The 20,381-nt window shown below is 42.5% G+C and overlaps 1 protein-coding gene across 7 annotated transcripts in view; it reads left to right on the forward strand.

Annotated features, from left to right (window-relative positions):
- PBRM1 (polybromo 1) overlaps positions 1 to 20,381 on the forward strand; it is a 411,924-nt gene that overhangs the window by 170,076 nt on the left and 221,467 nt on the right. For all 7 annotated transcript variants that reach the window (XM_078776019.1, XM_078776017.1, XM_078776018.1 and 4 more), the window contains exons 14-15: positions 12,176 to 12,518; positions 15,506 to 15,611. In XM_078776019.1, coding sequence (XP_078632145.1) covers positions 12,176 to 12,518; positions 15,506 to 15,611 — 449 coding nt within the window. The remainder of the gene's footprint in view (positions 1 to 12,175; positions 12,519 to 15,505; positions 15,612 to 20,381) is intronic.

Raw genomic sequence — 20,381 nt, forward strand, 5'->3', positions numbered from 1 at the left:
TGTATAACAAGGGATGCACCAATAGATTCTTGGGGGGGGGGGGGGGGACATGGAAGTTGTTAAAGCCTACATGAGCACAGTCTGATTACATGAGAATCATAAAACTTCCATTTCTTCACTTGTCGTTATCTCACTGAATTTGAAACAATGAATTCACTGGTAGATAAATGTTGTATTTTCTTCTCATACAATTCACATTCAATCAGACTGACTCTTGTGGTACATGTATCTACAGAAAAATGTAATGTGCCATTGTGTTTGATAGATAAAGCATATGTATAAAACACTGTATAATACAGTGGCAACTCCGTAACACAAACTCTGTTAACACGAAATTCATGATAACACGGAAGTGTTTTTTTTTTTCATTCCAAACTTATTTTCTACATTATAATATAACCTGATAATTCCTTTAAACATGAACTAAATCATAAGATCCAAACAACTTCATGTTAAAGAGTTGCCACTATATATTACCTTTAAAACACATTTTGTCAACTTGAAATAATACTACATGAGAAATCATATTTTATCTGAAATATATTTTATTGTAGGCATTAGCGGCAATAACATTTTCACTGAAAGTACGTTTTATTTCATACATTACAATTTACAAGGTACTTTTCGTTAATTGAATGACATTGCTCATATCAACCCAATACTGATAAACCACATCTTATCTGGGTGTTAATACTGTTATTTGACTTGTCTTTTTACAAACCATTCATGGACACTCTTTGGAAATAGAGTTATGGGAAAGAAATGTAAACTTAACTGTTAGAACTAAGTAAAACAAATGGAAGTTTCATTTCATAGATAAGTCGTAAATAATGAAATGTCAAATGCATCAAAAATATGATATCAAGTACAATCATATAGAAACGAAGCTTAAACGTGTGGGTTAATATCATAAGAATAAATTAAGAATAAATTAATTTTAAACATGTCAACCACACAACATCAATGACAATCAGTGAAAAAATCACTGATCATACAGGATCGAACCTGGGAACCTCCGCTTTACTAGTAAGATGCTCTAACCTGAAGTTGAAGTTGAACTGAAATATACGATCAGATGGAGAAGAACGGATGATTTTAAATCAATACGCTTCTCAGATGAGAGGATGTTAGAGGAACGGGACTAGAACTGAAGACCTATTGATTTAAAATCATCCGTTCTTCTCTATCTGATCGTATAGCTCAGTTGGTTAGGGCGTCGCACTAGTAAAGCGCAGGTTCCCAGGTTCGAATCCTGGATGATCAGTGATTTTTTCACTGATTGTCATCTATGTGTGGTTGACATGTTTAAAATTAATTTATTCTTAAGTACAATCATTTTTTAAATGAAAGTCCTGTGTTCATGATTTCGACCTTATACCTGTGAATATAGTTAATAGTACAAATTTCTCAAACTTGAAAGCTGTAAATTGAACAATGATGTAAATTATAATGTAATGGATATCATAAACAAATTTGATTGTCTCAATTATTTATGTCTGTCTGCCTTATCCTGGCATGTATACATTATGTATTGAACATGGAAACGAAGCAAAAGTAACAGTACTCTTAAACACTGTTAATCATGCAAGCACTTTCCATGACATGCGTAATGTATACATGTTGTACTGTTTTAAATAAATAAGTTGAAAATGAATCTTCTAAAAAGTAAAAGGAGTCAGCCGTCAACTGCCACTCATTGCCATTCTTCAAATCAAAGAAGATGAACTGATCATAGAAGGTAGAAGTGAGAAGTTAATTTTAAAAAAGTAAAATAAAAATGATTTATTTGCGGCACAACATGTGTTTCAGCTGCGGCGGACCATATTTTCAGATTGGATTCATTTTCAACTTATCGCTATGACTATCTAGATACAAAAATATCATGTTTATTGGTGTATTTTAGTGAAAAGGAGGTCTAGAAACAATATCACAATCAATTTTTTTCATTTTACTCCTCAAACTATCCAGAAATAAAAGAAAATGCAGTAACGTATAGTTGATGAATATATATTTACTTGCATTTTCATCAAGTGCGCGTTAAAAATTAATGAGCACCCCTGGTGTCTGTGGACATGGTGTTTCTTGTTCAGGAGCACATCCCCAACCCATCTATAGCAATTTTAAGTAATCCCCTGCGTTGTTGCACGAAATTGTCAAATTGAGCACATTTTAGCCCTATGCCCCATGGCCTAATAGGCATTTCTTATGTCTATCAAAACATATTGTACACCGCTCCTTTCCTATGCCATCTCCAGGCATTGCAAATCGTCATTGCTGGGCACCGAAGGGAGCTCGGCAGTGACGCATGCTGAAAGAGAGTACTCAGTTTTCACTCTGGTTGTTTTCTTGTTTTCTTTCTTGTTTGTTTGTCCGGACGATATCTCAGCCATCCTTTGAGCTAGGAAGCTGAAATTTCGGCACAGTAGTGAGCAAGTCCTTTGTCAAAAACGGTATTTTTTGTTTTTTGATTAATCAATTAATTGAGGAGTTATTTAATTATTAGCGATTAATTAAGTACTTATTTAATTAATTAAATTTCCTTTCTTTTCTGACCATTAACTAACGCACCTTTTGAGTTAAAAAAAACAAAACAAAAAAAAACACCTTTAGAGGCCATTTTTCCCCGCAAGCAGGGGTTGGCCTTTTTCGGGGACCGTGGTTGTTGTTGTTTTTCGGTCCCCTTTTTGAAGCAATGTTTTACGACCGGATGCCCTTCCTGCCGCCAACCCTTTTTGGCGGCAGGAGTTGAGGAGTTATTTAATTATTAGCGATTAATTAAGTACTTATTTAATTAATTAAATTTCCTTTCTCTTCTGACCATTAACTCAGGCACCTTTTGAGTGAGGAAGCTGATATTTGGACATGCCAATGACCAGGTGATTTGGCTGCAAAGGCTATTTTTGATTTATTAATTAATCGATCAATTAATCGATTAATTATTTAATTATTCGATTAATGACTAAAAAATTATTTTTTTTATGTTACAGATTCTGATGAAATGGTGGTGGTTTTTGTGTTCTCTGACCGAATTGATTAATAATTTAATTTTTTTATGATTATTATTTATTTATTTATTGATTTATTTATTATTTAATTATTTAATTCTTTGATTAATGACAAAAAAAATTTTTTTTTTTAAGTTACAGATTCTGATGAAATGGTGGTGGTTTATTTGTTCTCTGCCCGAATTGATTAATAATTTAATTTTTTTATGATTATTATTTCTTTATTTTCATTATTAATCATTTATTTATCTTCTTTCTCATTTGGCCAATATCTCAGGCACCTTTTGAGCTCAGAAGCTAATATTTGGACATGAGTGACCAAGTGATGTGGCTATCAAGGATATTTTTGATTTATTGATTAATCAATTATTAATTAATCAATTAATCAATTAATCGATTAATTATTTGATTAATGACAAAAAAAATTTTTTCCCCCAGTTACAGATTCTGATGAAATGGTGGTGGTTTATGTGTTCTGTGACCGAATTGATTGATAATGCAATTTTTTAATGATTATTATTTATTTATTTTCATTATTAATCATTTATTTATTTTCTTTCTCATTTGGCCAATATCTCAGGCACCTTTTGAGCTGGGAAGCTAATATTTGGACATGACAGTGACCAAGTGATGTGGCTATCAAGGATATTTTTGATTTATTGATTAATCATTTAATCGATTAATTATTTATTGGTGAATGAATGAATTATTTATTTTTTTATTAATGACTTATTTAATTTAACTTCTAAAAGATACATCTTCGGATGAAGCACGAGTGGTTTAGTTATGCTATTAGCCAATTGATTAAGAAAATAATTTGTGATAATCTTTTATTGATTTTAATTCTGCAATTAATCAATCAATTGGCGTACACCTCTCCCTCCCAATGCAGCCTCTATGAGGTGCACTGCGGTATTGCCGGGCGCCTAAGGCGCCCCGGCAATGCCGCGCTGTAGGATATTTAATTATTTGGCATGGGGGCGATGTACTTTGAATGTATCTGTACTTGTTATTGATATATAGTTACTGTACTGTATCATCATACGCCTGGCAGCACAATCTATTTTGTTTCAGAACACGTGATGCATGCATGAGCGCGCCCGCTCTAAGGCCACTTACATCCGCTACGACCCGTTGTTTGAACGGATTTTTTTAATCCCCATTATTTTCTTATTATTTTTATGGGCCACGGACGTATAAGCGATCGGACGTTGTTCGGACGGGCGTAAAGCGACGCATGACTGTACTGTATTCGCGAATCCATACATTAAGCTCACATTCAGCGTGACCAACTGTAGCGGTCGTTATGCTAACAGCACATCTGTATTGTGCGCATCACACATGGTTCTCCCATCGATCCCCTGCTGGGTTGTGGCTTGTTGCCATGGGAACCAGACTGTCCACGAGATCGCCTGCTGATTTGTGCGAGGGAGGAAGGTGGGGGCCAAAAACACCCCGACAGCCTCTCGCCCCGCCGTCCAGTGCGCGACCACAGCATGCTCCGCGCGAACGCCCACGTGCTCCCTTAATTTGCATCTCTGAACCTCACGTGAGCATTTATTAACTTGTTAAAAGTACAACATCAAACTCTGTTATCTAACACTAACAGCTAACACTAGCTCTCCTTGACGCACCAGCCAGTGTCCCAACTACCCTCTAACGACGCACTCTGACCCGATAGAGCATTACATTGCGACATCCTTAATCTGCACAGCCAGATGCTGTGTTGAGTCACGGGGCTGGTGCCAGACAAGAGGGCCCGTGCTGTTTCTCGACGCTCCGCATGCGAGGCTGACCATCGAGCAGCACCGTCCGTCTCTATAAACAGCTCCCCCAGTCTTGTTCCTTCAAACTCCTCGCTGCCCACTCTCTCCTTTGCACTCACCGGTGCACGCATGCTTCCCCGTGCCGGCATGGGGTACATTGCTTCGACTTCTCGCACACCTGTCTCGGGTCGCCACGCACGTTCGCGCTGCAGGACTTTCCCACTACAAACGTGCCCCTCACACTCCACAGGTGTGCGAACATAAAGATGAACATTAAGTTTTCATTGCTGCACCATAGTTTAGCAGTGACTGTCACGTGTACCCCTAATGACAAATATGACATGTTTGGTCCCATCCCCATTTTTGGATATTTTTAGTCCCCTGGCCCAGCGACCAGGATTCTCCTGAACATCATGTTTCCAAAATATCCAAAACTTACCTCACGTTTAATTTGAGTGCCCGATCCGACTGAATCCCCTGATATAACTACCTATCGTGCTGCCTTCAGCATCTTTTACACTTCTCTTATGGTATCCTGTGCATTTTAAGGCTTTTTTTTTCATTTTGAAGCTGGCCTTTACAGATCGATTCCCTTCTACGGAGGCATTCCTCAGCCTACCAGTGGAATGACTCCCAGTGTACCTTAAATTTGGTGATCACTTTGTTCTCCTTCCTACTCAATACTTCAACACCAGATATTCCTTGTCCATTACCCGTCTTGATGGTCTTCCCTTGCTCTGCAACCGGGGTTAGGTTATAGGGGGTGCCCCTTACTTGCCCTCACCCCCCCCCCACCCCCCACCCCCACTCACAGAGTTTGGCGAGTATCCGAGTGTACAGGTACTACCTGTCCCTTAAAGAGACACCCGCAACGCATCCAACTGTGACACTCCTGCCGGACCCCCACACGCGCACGTGTACAGACTGTCTTTAAAGCCTGCCTCTTGGAAACACTCACAGCGTGTCCGAGTGTCCAGGCTATGACCCAAGCCTCCTGGAAACACTCACAAGTGCTCGGGCCCAAAGCCACTTGTACCCACCCTTATCCTTAACAAATCTCTGCACCGAATTCAACAAATTCAGATCTCGCGAGATCTTGTCGAGGCGGTCACGGTTTTTCGAAGCTGTTCCACGATCCTCACGCATGCTCGAAGTTAAGTAATTGTCACATTTGTATTTTTGTCGAAACTGTATTTATCTTACGTGTGTGTACCTTTTGCGTGTCCCTGGGAAGATTATTATCGGTGTTAATCTTTCATACCTGTAAAAAATAGTCGAGTATTTCGCGCCACGTGGCCTAGTTGTTGAAGCTTCCGACCTTGAGGCTTGGTTCTCTCCGGGCATCCAAAGTGGTTATTTTTTCATTCATGTGTTTGTCAAATTTCAACTCGTTATTTTATCGTCCATGCGTAATATTGTTTGTTTATAGTTAGTTTTGGTTTGAATTTCCTGTAACTCGTAATTAATTAATCGTGTTCTGCTCCGCGTGTGCGGCCTTGTACCCCATCGGTGTTTGTTTACTTAACTCCCCTACATCGTGTTTTGCTTGGCTCTTAGTTTTTTCCCTTCTACCCCGAACATAATACTCTTTGTCTAACGTTTGAAATCCCCACCCTCCACCCCCCCCCCCCCCCCCAAAAAGGAAAAAAAAAAAAAACATTTGTTTTTCCTTTCTCCACGTGTGCTGTTTGTCTCATCCTGTACTTTCTGTCCAGGTGTACTGTTCGCCCCGCCCCCATTATCTCCTTGCCATCCACCTTTTGCCCTGTCCACGTGACTCGTGGTGGTCCCTCTCGGCTCTCCCCCCCCGTTGGTACTTTGTGCATATAAGATTGTTTACGGTTCTGTTTTAATATTATTTAAATATGTATAAACTTTCCCCTTCAGTGTTTTATTCAGTGTATATTACAACACGCTGTTTTTCTTCCTATTTAAAAGGCTTTTTTCAAATTCCTCTCCATCTCATTCCATGTTAAAAAAAAGAAATTCAATCTCTTATACGTCTCTCTCACTACATGGTCTAAATTCACATTCATTCCACCCCTCCTCCATCGTTCTGAATCGGATTGCTAACTTGAAAATCACAACAAACCCAATTTGTTATCAATGTTCGTCTTTCATTAATCATCCACTTTCGAAACTCCCCTCTTGCCCCTCCCCTCCAAATCCCCCCCCTTGCACCTACACTCCTAAACTCCCCCCTTGCCCCTCCACTCCTAAACTCCCCCCTTGCCCCTCCACTCCTGAACTCCCTCCTTGCCCTTCCCCTCCTAAACTCCCCCCTTGCCCCTCCCCTCCGAATCCCCCCCTTGCCCCTACACTCCTAAACTCCCCCCTTGCCCCTCCCCTCCTAAACTCCCCCCTCACTCCTCCCCTTCAAAACTCCCCCCCCAACCCCTCCCATTCAAATCTCCCCCCATACCATTCCTCTCCAATTCTCCCTCCTCCCCCCTCCTCCTCAAAGCTGCCTCCTCCCCACTTCGTCTCCCTTCTATCTCATACCTCCACCCCCCCCCCAACCTTCTACTTTCCTCTGCCCCCCCCCCCTCAAACAACCCCTCACTGTGCCTCATCCCTTCACCATCAAACCTTTCATCCTCCTCATCCTTCCCTTTCTTGGAACTCTTCTGTAATCTCTGACACACTATCAACTGCTCTCCCTACCTCCCCCTCTCATCCTTCATCTTACCCTACTCCTCCCCTCCCCTGTCCTGTACCCGATGCTTCCCCTCTCTCTTCATTAACGGTATGGACCTCAAACATCCGGGGCCTTCGCTCAAACCTGACTGATCTCTCCATACAGGTTGCTTCTGACAATCCAGACTTGATCTGCTTAACAGAGACTTTCCTCCTTCAAGATGTCTCTGATTCCTTAATATCTCTTCCTGGTTACTCCCTCCTCCGGTATGATAGACCTGAGCCTCGTCCTGGTGGTGGGGTGTCTATCTTTATCAAAAACTCTCTTCCTCACTCTCCTTGCACTGCCCTCTCTCCTCCTCACCCCCAGGAGTACCTCTGGCTACGGCTTCCTCTCCACTCCCACCTTTTGTTCATATGTGTTCTGTACCGTCCTCCAAACAGTGATGACTCCATTTACATTTCACTGTCTGACAACATGGACCAACTTCTATCCACTCATCCCAACTCTCTCTTCCTCATATGTGGTGACTTCAACTGTCATCATGCCAGCTGGTTGGGTGTGGGTTCCTCTCTCACCAGTCATGGCACCTCAGCAAAGGACTTCTGTGACTCACTGGGATTGACACAATCTGTCAATTTCCCGACCCGGATCTCAGCCAATGGAGTATCTTCTCTTCTAGACTTGGTTATGACAAACTTCCCTGCTAATGCCTGCTGCTCTTCTTCTGCTCCAATCGGTTCTTCTGATCATGTGCTTGTCAAAGTGGACATCTCTCTGGCCATTCTCAGAGACCCTCCTCAGCGTCGACGAGTCTGGCATTTCACTCAGGCCGACTGGGACGGTCTTCAAGCAGCCATCAATCATCTGGATTGGTCTCCCATCTCCACTGCCTCTGACATCAATTCTTCCTGGGAATTCTTCCAAAGCAAACTTCTCTCTCTCATGCACAGATTTATCCCGTCTCGTGTTCAGTTGTCTTACCCTTCCTCCCGTCCATGGTACACTGAATCTTGTGGTGAGGCAGTTGCCCTGAAACAACTTGCCTTGGCCTCTTGGAAGGCAAATCCAACTGAAGGCAATCTCAGTTCCTTCCACCAAGCTCGGAACAAGTGTGTGTCTACCCTCAGGAGTGCCAGGAAGCACTATCTCTCCTCACTCAAGAATGAACTCTCAAACCTGTCTCCTTCCTCCAAATCCTGGTGGCGTCTGGTCAAATCCGTTTCTGGTGTTAGTTCCCCCTCCATCCCCTCCTTTACCTCAAATGGCCACACAGTTGACATCGCACGTGACAAAGCCGAATGCCTCAACTCTGTGTTTGCCTCAAAATCTTGTGTCCCAAACCCATCTCTCTCTGTTCCCACCCTTCCCAGTCGAACCCAACTGCTCCTGGACTCTGTGTCTTTCTCTCCTGACAAGGTGGAGGAGTTTTTGTCTAACCTCGACTCTGATTCTGCAACTGGACCAGACGGAATCAGCGCACGGGTCCTAAAATCCTGCTCTGCTGCTCTATCTCACCCTCTCTCTGTCCTTTTCACCCTCTCTTTTGCTCAAGGTCATCTGCCAGCATCCTGGAAATCAGCAAACATTACCGCTTTACACAAAAAAGGTGCAAAAACAGATCCTTGCAACTACAGACCAATCAGCCTGCTCCCAATTATCAGCAAAGTCATGGAATCCATCATTGCTTCGGATATGAAATCTTTCCTCTTCTCCAACGACTTGATCTCTGATCATCAATTTGGTTTCAGACCAGGTCACTCTACTCTGGACATGCTGCTTCTGCTGTCTCAACAATGGATGGAGGTCTTCAATGCCAAACAGGAAATCAGAGCTGTCTCCCTCGACATATCACGTGCCTTCGATACGTTCTGGCACCCAGCTCTGCTCACCAAACTCTCCTCCTATGGTATCCATGGAAATCTCCATGCATGGCTTGCGGACTTCCTCTCTGGTCGTAGTCAACGTGTGGCCCTGAATGGATTTCTCTCAACTCCCCTTCCTGTTCAGGCTGGAGTTCCCCAAGGCAGTGTTCTGGGCCCTGTGCTTTTTCTGGTCTTTATCAATGATCTCTCCGACTCTCTGGAAAATCCTCTCTATCTCTTTGCTGATGACTCCACTCTCTGCCGCTCCATTCCTCTTCCCTCAGATCAGCAGTCTGCAGCCTCCTCACTCTCTGAAGACTTGGACAAAATCACAGACTGGTCAAACAAGTGGAACATGTCTTTCAATCCTGACAAATCTCACACTCTTACTATGTCTCTCCGAAAAGATCGACTGGACAACCTTCCCATCTACTTTCTCAACAATCCTCTCCAAGAAGTTCTGTCGCTCAAGCTTTTGGGTCTCACTATCTGCCATGATCTTTCTTTGGAAAACCACATTTCCAAGCTGGCCTCCAAAGCCAGTCGCCGACTGGGCATCCTCCGTCGTGCGAAGTCCTTCCTCGGCACACCTGCGCTCCTCACCACATACAAGGCTTTCATCCACAGCTCAATGGAATACTGTTCTCCCCTATGGGCCGGTGCTCCTGCCTCACACCTAGCTCGGCTTCACGCTGTCGAAACCAAAGCTTTCAGAATTATTGGAATCTCCCGCGATGAAGCTATCTCTGAGGGCCTTTCACTCACTTACCGCAGGCAGGTAGGTGGTCTTTCTGTCTTCTACCGACTCCTCTCCGGCCTTGCACCCCCAGCTCTCTCTGTGCTCTGTCCCCCAAATATTCCTACAGGTCGCACAAGATCTGCCAGCAACCCTCTGATGGTTAAACTGCCGAAATCTCGGCTCTCTGCTCACCTTCACTCTTTCATTCCTCTTTTCTCCCGCCTCTGGAGCAAACTCCCTCACTCCCTTCAATCCCACTCGTCCCTCCAGGTCTTTAAAACAGCTGTTCACCACCATCTCTTATCTTCCCCCATCCAAAACCTTGATCTTTTCTACCCCCGCTAATTCACCCCAGATCCACCTTGTTTGAAATTCCAACTTCTTTCCTGGAAGTCCTGGCAGTGTCCATATGTTTTATACCTCTCCCACCCCCACCCCCCTTCCCATGACCCCCCCCCCCCCCCAATGCCCTCTCCCTCTCACAGATCTCTCGATGTCTCCATGTCTCCATGTCTCTCGGTCCCTGCTCTCAAATGTTGTGTTTGTGTCCTTCCTCCTCTCTCCCCATCTTGTCTACCGCTCCCGATGTTATCTGTTTTATGTGTCGGTTTGTCTTTCTGTGTGATTAATGTTCGCTCTTTCACGAGCCTCGATCTTGTATACAAACAAAAAAAAACAAAAAACCGTGTCCTTTCCATTTGCCTTTCATTCGACTCCGCGCCGGAGATCAAGCAAAGACAGAATCCTTCACTCAATGGCGGCAAGAAGTTACCATTCTACCGAGAAAGTTCTCACCTCTCTATAGGGCGCTCGGAAACCTTGCCGCCATTGAGCAACGACATCGTCTCTCTTCCCTCCAGGCGAATCCCATCCTTCGTCACCAGCTTTGTCGTGGGTTTGAATCCCATTCCCAGGAATAAGCACCTCATTAAACTCGGATAGTGTACAAGAGGTTTATTAATAGATAAGGATACATGCATGGAAGACGTGGAGTTTAGGCCAGTAACACCACTTGGTATGACATCATGGTTGTTACACAGCCGGCACCAACATCTCAGCGAGCCACAACCCGTAGTCGGCTTAATATACTTTCCTCACAGATCAAAATGACTCAAAACAACATCCCAAGTTCATCCCTCCCCAATGTCACAGACTGCCACCTCGAAGAGAAATTGTACAAGGCAGGCTAAGCCTCATAGGGAAAGAATGTTTTGCAAGGTCAAACATGGGATATTGTCAACAGTTTTCTCAATGCCAGACAACCAGACGCCGGATGGAAATAGGTCACAGTGTGACGCTGCTGCCATCATCAGGATTAGGAATCTATGAAATCTTCTTCATTTAGGTTTACAAAGACAATGCGACAAAGTGTTGTTCTTTTGATGTATGCACGTTTATTCTATCAACAATGTAGTGCCAGAAAGGTGAACTGTCACATATACTTACATAGTGAGGATTCAGAATTAACCTAGATTTTGTTATATGTGTACATCCAAGGTTTGAGTAAACAGGAGAAGTCTTGCTTGTCATTCTATGAATGATGCTTTTACAAAAACAGGGGGATATTGTAATTGGTTCCATCTGTCTTTCAGTCTGCCTGTCTATCCGTCTGTCATGGTAGCTCCTAAACGGTTGTGCAGAAATCCACCAAACTTGGTAGTTATGAACCTCACATGGCGAGAAGCTGTGAGAGCAGTATCATTTTTGGCACTGCCCCTTGTGGCCCTGGGGCAGGGTAAAAAGGTGAAATACCAAAAAATGCAACTACAGGCACATTTTATAACATTTTTTAATGAAACCTAGAATATGCAATCAACATTGGGGGGCGCATGGAATATATAACGATTTTTGGGATTGACCCCTAGTTCATGCCCCAGGGGGTGAAGCCTTAGGGTCACAGGGGTCAAAGCAAGATTTTAAGAACTAAAAATTTGATATTTGGTCATTCCTGTTGGAACGTTTTACCATCTTTCAACTTTGCTTAAGGTGGAAAGCGTGGGGATTTGCGATGGCGTGCCTTTTATTTTTATCACGTTTTTTCTTGAACGTGCAGAATAGCTTGCTTTCCTTTCTTGTATATCTTCTTCTTTCTTTGAGAAAATGTAAAATATTCCTTTTTCCATTATTATAATCTCTTAAATGCTCGCATTATACCCACACAGGATAATTAGCCGAATCTCTTTGACGGGTCCTGGACGGCGACTCCTCAAGCCTTACAAACGCCGTGAATCAGAAAGTGCCCTGCGCCACCATCTGCGCACACTCTATAACACCGTCTTGGAGGCGGCGGAACCAGGAACTGGACGCCGCCTTGCAGAGCTCTTCATGGTAAAACCATCACGGAAAGACTACCCAGACTACTACAAGATCATTCTGGAGCCAGTGGATATGCGCACCATTGACCATTTTATCCGCTCTGACAAGTATTCCTCTGTGGAGGCCATGCTGGAAGATTTTCTTCTCATGTTTCGCAATGCCCGACACTACAATGAGGAGGGTTCCCAGGTGAGAAACGTTTGCACTGTAAAATATGCTCATATAATTGTGTCAAGGACACTTAAGCATTCTCTTGAGACTTTTGAATTGCCAAGAAGAGACAAAGGGAGTAGCAAAGTCAGCAAAGGGACTTGTACATAAATTTAAAAAAAGTAAAAGTCATTCATAGATATCAGTATACTTTAATGTTTATTGCAAGGACACTAGTATACAACGGACAAATATACATAGTACATGGGATTTGAACCTGGGTTCTGAGCATCATGGGCTGTCAGTTCAGATGAGAATGATAAACAGGCTAACCCAAGCATTTATAAGACAGGTAAAAATAATTTTTATACAAGGGTCTAGGCTCATGTGGGAGCTAAATGACAAGGATAGCAGGTTCACATAAAGGGGATTGGACATGCATACACCAGGAAGAAAGGAGGAACCACTCAAAAAACGAGTAACGATGACCAGGAGAGTAGCAGAATGGGAACCAAGTAGAACTACATTCAAAGTATACCCCCTCCACGTCAAAAAATAAATAACATATCCTCCAGCACATGACATTTCCAGGGAGCCTTTGGTGCCCGGCAATGCCACCGTGCAGCACATAAAGATTGAATTGGGAGGGAGCGGTGTACAATAATTGATTGATTAATTGAGTAATTGAAATAAATAAATAATTGTAAAATAATTCATTTATAAATCAATTAGCTAACAGCATACCTAAACCAACACTGTTTCATCCAAATCTGTAACTTTTTGAAAATTAATTAAATAAAATATTAAATAATTAATTGATTAATTGATGAATCAATAAATCAAAAATACCCTTTATAGCCAAATCACTTATTCACTGTTATGTCCAAGAAAATAAGTAAGTACTTAACAAATCCATAATAATTAAGTAATTAACCAATTAACTGATTTAAAAAATTTTTAAATACTGTTTTTGCCAAACCACTTGTTCACTACTGTGCCCAAATTTCAGGTTCCTAGCTCAAAGAATGGCTGAGATATCACCCGGACAAACAAATAAAACAAACATACAAACAAAGTGAAAACTGAGTACTCGTTTTAGTTTCGGCACTTGTCGCTTGGCGCCCGGCGAAGACGTCATGCAGCACCTGGAGATGGAATAGGAAAGGAGCGGTGTACAAAAACAAACAAACGGAGTGAAAACTGAGTACGCCCATCACTTTGGCAGCCTGTCATCGCTGGGCTCTGAAGGCCTTCGGGAACCCGGTGATGACGTCGTGCAGTGCCTAGAGATGGACTAGTGAGGGGCAGAGTACAAGAATTGGGATCTGTAGAAAAGATCATCAATGTGCATGTGCGAGTGCATGATGTCGTGATGGGCAGTGCCTTTGAAAGACTGAAGTGAGGAGGATGAGACAACAGACACAGGGAGGCTATTTCACAATCTAGATGATGTAAGGGTGAATGAATGAAAGTGGGAAACTATCCTGGACTTAGCGGAGTGGCGAGGTTGAGCAGGTGAGGGTTTCCTGCAGGTCATCAGGTAAGGTTGTCAATGGTTTAGAACTTGAGATCAATCACCTCTTTGCCTCCCATAAATCTTCTTCTTCTTCTTCTTCTTCTTCTACTACTACTACTACTACTACTACTACCTCAACTACTACTACTACTACTACCCCAATTATTTTCTTCTCTTGTGGGGTCTGCCAGGGAAGATTTTTGTCCCAAGTCTATCACAAACTTTGTGATGCAACTCCCTGCCTACAAAGCCCTAATCTAACAGTTTATAGTTGGGTTGAGAATCAAACCCAGACGAGACAGTTAAAATGTAAGTGTGTTAGGATTAGGGTTACTTCTGTACCATCCTCTCAGAAAGGCTGTCTTATAAATTCAATGTACCATTTCACTGAACACTCCAATCTTTTTTTTCATTCCAGAAACAGACAAGCTGCAGCTTCTTCTGTCTTTCAATTTGAAGAACATAAGAAGCCTGTCGTTATCATGGAATATGATTGTGAATTCTAGCAAGTCCGACATTGGTACTTTGTTTAACAAAATTTCATTTCACTTATCTGATCACCTTGAGAGAGGTTCAATCCTGGGCACTATTTTAGTTACTAATCTGCCAGTGAACGCATTTCCAAGCTGTCACCTGAAAGGTCACCTGAAATATTTAGAGCTAACTCCTTCCTTTGATTTATCCAGCTTCTCATAATGTATTAGCATTCACCTGCATTGTAAGGGGAGACAGGTTTCTTCTTTGCCATCTCATCGTGCAATGGAATACAATGCCCTGAGGGTATTTTTATCTTTTGGCAGGAAGCTCAAGTGTCGTGACTGTTCCTTTTTAGCCGCAGATAGGTTGATTGACTCGTAGGCTTCTACCACCTCTTTACTGGATCGGGCACCTACCTGTCTTCTCTCAGCAATTCCTCTTTCCTCATATCACCATTTTCAGTCCTTGGTCATCTAGTAAAACGATACCTTTTTCCTTTTCTGAAATTTTAATTGACTTTTCACCTCATGCCTTTTTCTCTTTACTCCTCTGTTAAACGAACTCTGAGTCCATCCTGTCACAACCTCTCCATTCCTTAAGGATGGTAACAAATCACCATGTCATGTCTTTTGTTCCTTCCCATTAACTTTTTTATTCTCTCTTACCTTTTCCTTTGTTTCCCTGCAGTTATGTCTTTCCAAAAGTTTCCCTTTTGTTGTTTTTCCCTTGTCAGTGTGCCCTTTGTCCAGGTGGTCTATTTTTGGGTCTTTTTACTTGTTTCTCTTTTTAATTTCCTGCCTGTTAATCTATTCTTTGCAAGTTTTTGGCTTTTCTCCTTGTTTACCTGTTCTGTGTAACTCCATTGCACTGACTTTGCCCGATGTCATTTGTTCCCTTGATATCAGTATTTATGTATTTTTACTGAATTTGTCAAGTCATGTTTAGTTTCATATTATATATGCTAATTGCGTCATATCAATAAACTATGACGTTTTTAAGGTTTACATATCTTATGCTTGTTCACCCTTTGCAGGTGTATAACGATGCCCTCACTCTGGAGTCACTGCTTACAGAGAAGATCAAGGAGCTTGGGCCAGTTCCACCTGATGAAGATGAAGGCTCACCAAAGCTCAAACTCGGTACCATCTACACTCAACTACTTATGGAACATGGGCTATTATGCATTGTTGATCTTTTGTACAATTTTCCATCACATTTTGTATAGATATTATTCACAATGGGCAATGTATTGTTGTGTCCAACCGTCGATTAACACTGGACAAATGGACCAAACTGGCTTTTTACTTCCTTGGACTGCGTTCAATTAATGGCAGCTTCACGCATGCAGGAACCGCAAAAAGCACACGGGATCCTTCGTTCTGATTTAGCAGGGTTTATTCCCCTCCACAAATAACAGGGGGAATAAAACATGATGATGGGTATGACAGCAGGATGAGGATTGAGGAGGGAAGCATGGATTTACAATACTAGCAACGGTACCCGCCCTATGGGCGGGGCTCCAATTGGGAAGCCCAAATGAAAAGGCAAAATATCAGAAATTGAAGGGTTTTTTTTATTTTAAACGATTTATATAAACATCCGTTGAATCATATCACACGCATATCATCAAAATCTAAACAGTACCTTTAGAATTTCAATAAAAGCCACATCACTGTTCATATCGGTAAATATTATTCCATCGTGTTTCCAATCGCGATCGATATACTATGATCGTGATGATCGTGATCGTGAATCGTGATCGATAATAGTGTTCACAATCGCTATGTCGTATGTACTCCCGATACATGTACCAAATTCCCGATATGTGTAACTGTACCAAATCAACAGTTAAAAGGATTTTGAGCCGATAGCTGTTACAGCCTTGGCAAGATCGATGGAGACAGCGATCTGTTAGCGTATTCACCGCCCAAATAGCTATGTGGAATTCTCTCATGTAGAGATTAAACGTTACGGCTGTTACGGCCTTGGCAAGTTTCCCTATTTAATAGATTTCCCTATTTAATAGATTGAAATGGCTAAATGACCTGAAACAAGGAGCATACTAAACTACACATTTCTACCTGTTTTAAAGTGATTCCTACCTTCCTGCAAATGTAACAGCATTATAAAGTGATGAAACATTACAATAGGTGAATATATTATCATTTTTGAGGGAATGGTGAACCCAAGTATGCTGTGTCGAAGAATAAACACTTCAGTTAGGTTCAGAGTACAATTTATTTGTCTATGGAGTTGAAAGCATCAAAGGGATTTATTTTACGTGCACGGAGGGTGCTACTCGCTCAGTCACATGAATACACTCCTGTCCGGCTCTCGGAGCCTTTGGCAGATATACTCATTTCAAAAGAGTGGGGGACATTATTGTTGCACAGATGTAGAATTCTGATCAGATAGCACAAGGGTGAAAACTCTTACACAGGGACATTGGAAGAAACAAGTTTGACAACCAAGGAAATTAATGTGCTAAAAGTGTAAAGGCAAGATCCTGAAAGTAGAAGGAAAGAATGTAGTTTTGATCGAGAAAATGATCTGTATTTAACACAGAAGTAAATAATTCTTAGTTGTCTTGAAGCCAAGGTGGAGGGAAGAGGGAGGGGTGTGTGTTTACTGTCAGGATGGCAGAGTGTGCAAGCTCATCAGAAGGTCGCACATTTCTTCAGGGCATAAACCATGAGTGTCTATGTGATTAAAACCAGGCAATTGCAAGCCAGCCAAATACATTTTCCTATACTCAGTTCGACTCAACTATCCATGACTGATAATTATCCATAAAGAAGCATTCATAAGTCGATAGTTAGTTAGAATATATATATATATATATATATATATATATACGTATGTATAATTGTATATATATATATATATATATATATATATATATATATATATATATATATATATATATATATATATATATATATATATAATATATATTATACATATACACACACACACACACACACATATATATATATATATATATATATATATATATATATATATATATATATATATATATATATATATATATATATATATATATATATATATATATACATACATACATACATATATTGCGGTTTTGTAGTAAAGGTTAAATTCCCCTCCTAGTTAGTTACACTACAACATGTAGCCTCGCTTCAGCCCAGTTATTTCTTAGTAAATGTAAGCGGAGTCCTTTCCTGTGTTAGTTTTGCGTTGAGTAGGATAATGAAAATTAGGTGTCCTTCTGGCGCTTTGGGTTGGTATTGGCGCCGAAATACCACGCGGGAGGCCTGAACAATGCGACCGAGGCCGAAGGAAGGCGGAGGAGGAGCCATCGGTAAGCACGAGCTGCCAATCAGGGCTCGAGGGGAGTGACTTACCACTGCGGCAAAAGGCGGGGTATGGAACATTCGAGTCGGGCTAGGGCGGGGACATATAACCCTGTGCCCAGAGCCCCCCACCTGAGTTCAGTTCGGGGTTTTGAGATGAGTTCGCAGGTGAGAGATGAGTTGAGAAGTTATGAGTTCAGTTCGGGGTTTTGAGATGAGTTGGAGTGCAGTTGGAGTTCGGAGTTGAGAACGCGCGTGAGATTGCGTCGTATCGAGTATACCGTATGAACTGAATAACCCCGTTGTACACAAACTTGCCCTGCTCCCCATGCTCTGCGCATGAAAACGTGAGAGGAAGAAGAAGTCCGCTGACACTGTGTCACGAGATAACCAAAGTGTAGAAATGCAAACATCAGATAAGCAAAGTGTTTTATAGATCAAGACGGCATGGCTCTTTCACAGCTCGGCCAGACCTTGTATGGACACAACAACAACAAACAACATGCATTTTAAGGCCATTTTCCCCGCAAGAGCGGGGGTTAGCCTTGCGGTCCCCATGACAATCTTCTCCATTTTGCCCTATTTTCTGCATCTCTCCTTGTTAACCCCCTTGCCCGCATGTCTTCTTCCACCGTCTTTAGCCAAGTCTTTCTCTGTCTTTCCCGTCCTCTACTTCCTTCTACATTCATTTCCATCACTCTTCTCAACCAGTCACTTTCATCCTTCCTCAACACATGACCAAACCATCTCAACCTGTTCCTCTTCACAGCATCAATCACAGGCTCTATTCCCATCATCTTTCGCAATTCATCATTTGTCTTCCTCTCTCTCAGCGACACTCCGCACATCCACCGAACCATTCGCATTTCCACCCTTTCCAGCCTTCGTTGCTGCTCTACATTCATGACCCATGTCTCGCTCCCATAAATCATAACACTTCTCACACATGCAGCATACACCTTTCCCTTCAGCTTCAACGACACTCCCCTCCTCATCAGCACGCCACTCAGTTCCCGAAACTTCTTCCATGCACATCTCACTCCAGCAACCGTTGCCGAGTCTGATCCACCTTCTCCATTCAGCATGTCTCCGAGAGAGCAAAATGTTTTCACACCTTCCAGCTTCACGCCGTCTCCAAGATCCAACTCAACATTTCCACCATCTGCAGCTCCCTCTGTGCACACCTTACATTTGAATGTAGCTGCCACACTGGTTAATGACCCTCTCAGACCACTACATTTTTGATGAACCCACTCAGCGCACATTGTACATTGAATGGAGTTCACTCCGACACCCTTCCTGCACACAGCACAGGGCCACTTCCCAGTCCTTTCCACCTCACCACATATTTTACCACTTGCCATCACCTTCGTCTTTCCTACATTCACCTTCAGACCTTTTGTCTCCATACTTTCCTTCCACTTGTTCATCTTTTCCTTCAGTCCATCCATACTTTCCGCAATCAACACCAGATCATCTGCATACAACAACTCCCATGGTAAACCCTCCTTTACGGTCTGAGCCAGCACCTCCATCACAGCTACAAATAGTAGTGGACTTAGTACCGACCCCTGATGCACTCCCACCTTCACCTAAAACTCACCACTGTTCCCGTCCTTCGTCCTTACAGCTGTGCGCGCTCTTTTGTACATTGCCATCACAACTCTGATCAACCATTCCTCCACTTCTAACTTCTTCAATGCCCATGTCAATACTTTGCGTGGAACCCTATCGAATGCTTTCTCCAGATCAACAAACCCAAGAAACAACTTCTTCTTCTTCTCCATGTACTTCTCCTGCAACTGCCTCACAATAAAGAGCGCGTCTGTCGTTCCTCTTCCTGGCATAAATCCAAACTGCATTTCGTCGATCTTCACCATCTTCCTTATCCTCCTCTCCAACACCCTTTCCAATACCTTCATTCCATGCTCCAATAACTTTATCGCTCGGTACGAGCCACACTCCAGAGGGTCACCTTTCCCCTTGTATAGAGGAACGAGGGTACTCAGTCCCCAATCCACTGGAATGCGGCCTTCTTTCCCACCAGATTACAGATCTCTGTCATTCTCTTCACACCCCAACTTCCTGCTGCCTTCAACATATCTCCCACAACTCCCTTCGGCCCTCCCGCTTTTCTACTCTTCATTGCTTTTATCGCTTCCTCAACTTCCTTCTCAGTTATCTTCTCTGCCGGTCCTAAAACTGGGTTACTCTCTATGTTGCCATCCCATTCATTCTCTGTGTTCAACAGCATTTCCATATATCTTTTCCATCTTCCTTTAATTCCATCTGGGTCCACAACGATTTGTCCCACTTCATCCTTCAAGCAACTCACCCCCATCAACCATCACATCACACCTCTCTTTCGTTATCTGCTTTGCAATCCTGAATACCGCTCTCTGACCCTCTTCCGAATCCAAGCGTTCTCCGAACATTTTCCTGCATGTCTCCTGCGCCTTTGCTACCTCTTTCTTTGCAGCCTTCTTGGCTGCCTTATAACTTTCATGCTCTGCTTTTTCTGCTCCCGTACCCTTCGCCTTCTGCCACTCCTTGAACTTCTTCCTCTTCTCGTCA

Source organism: Myxine glutinosa, chromosome 4 (assembly GCF_964187855.1).
Source record: "Myxine glutinosa chromosome 4, kmMyxGlut1.1, whole genome shotgun sequence".
NCBI lineage: Eukaryota > Metazoa > Chordata > Myxini > Myxiniformes > Myxinidae > Myxine > Myxine glutinosa.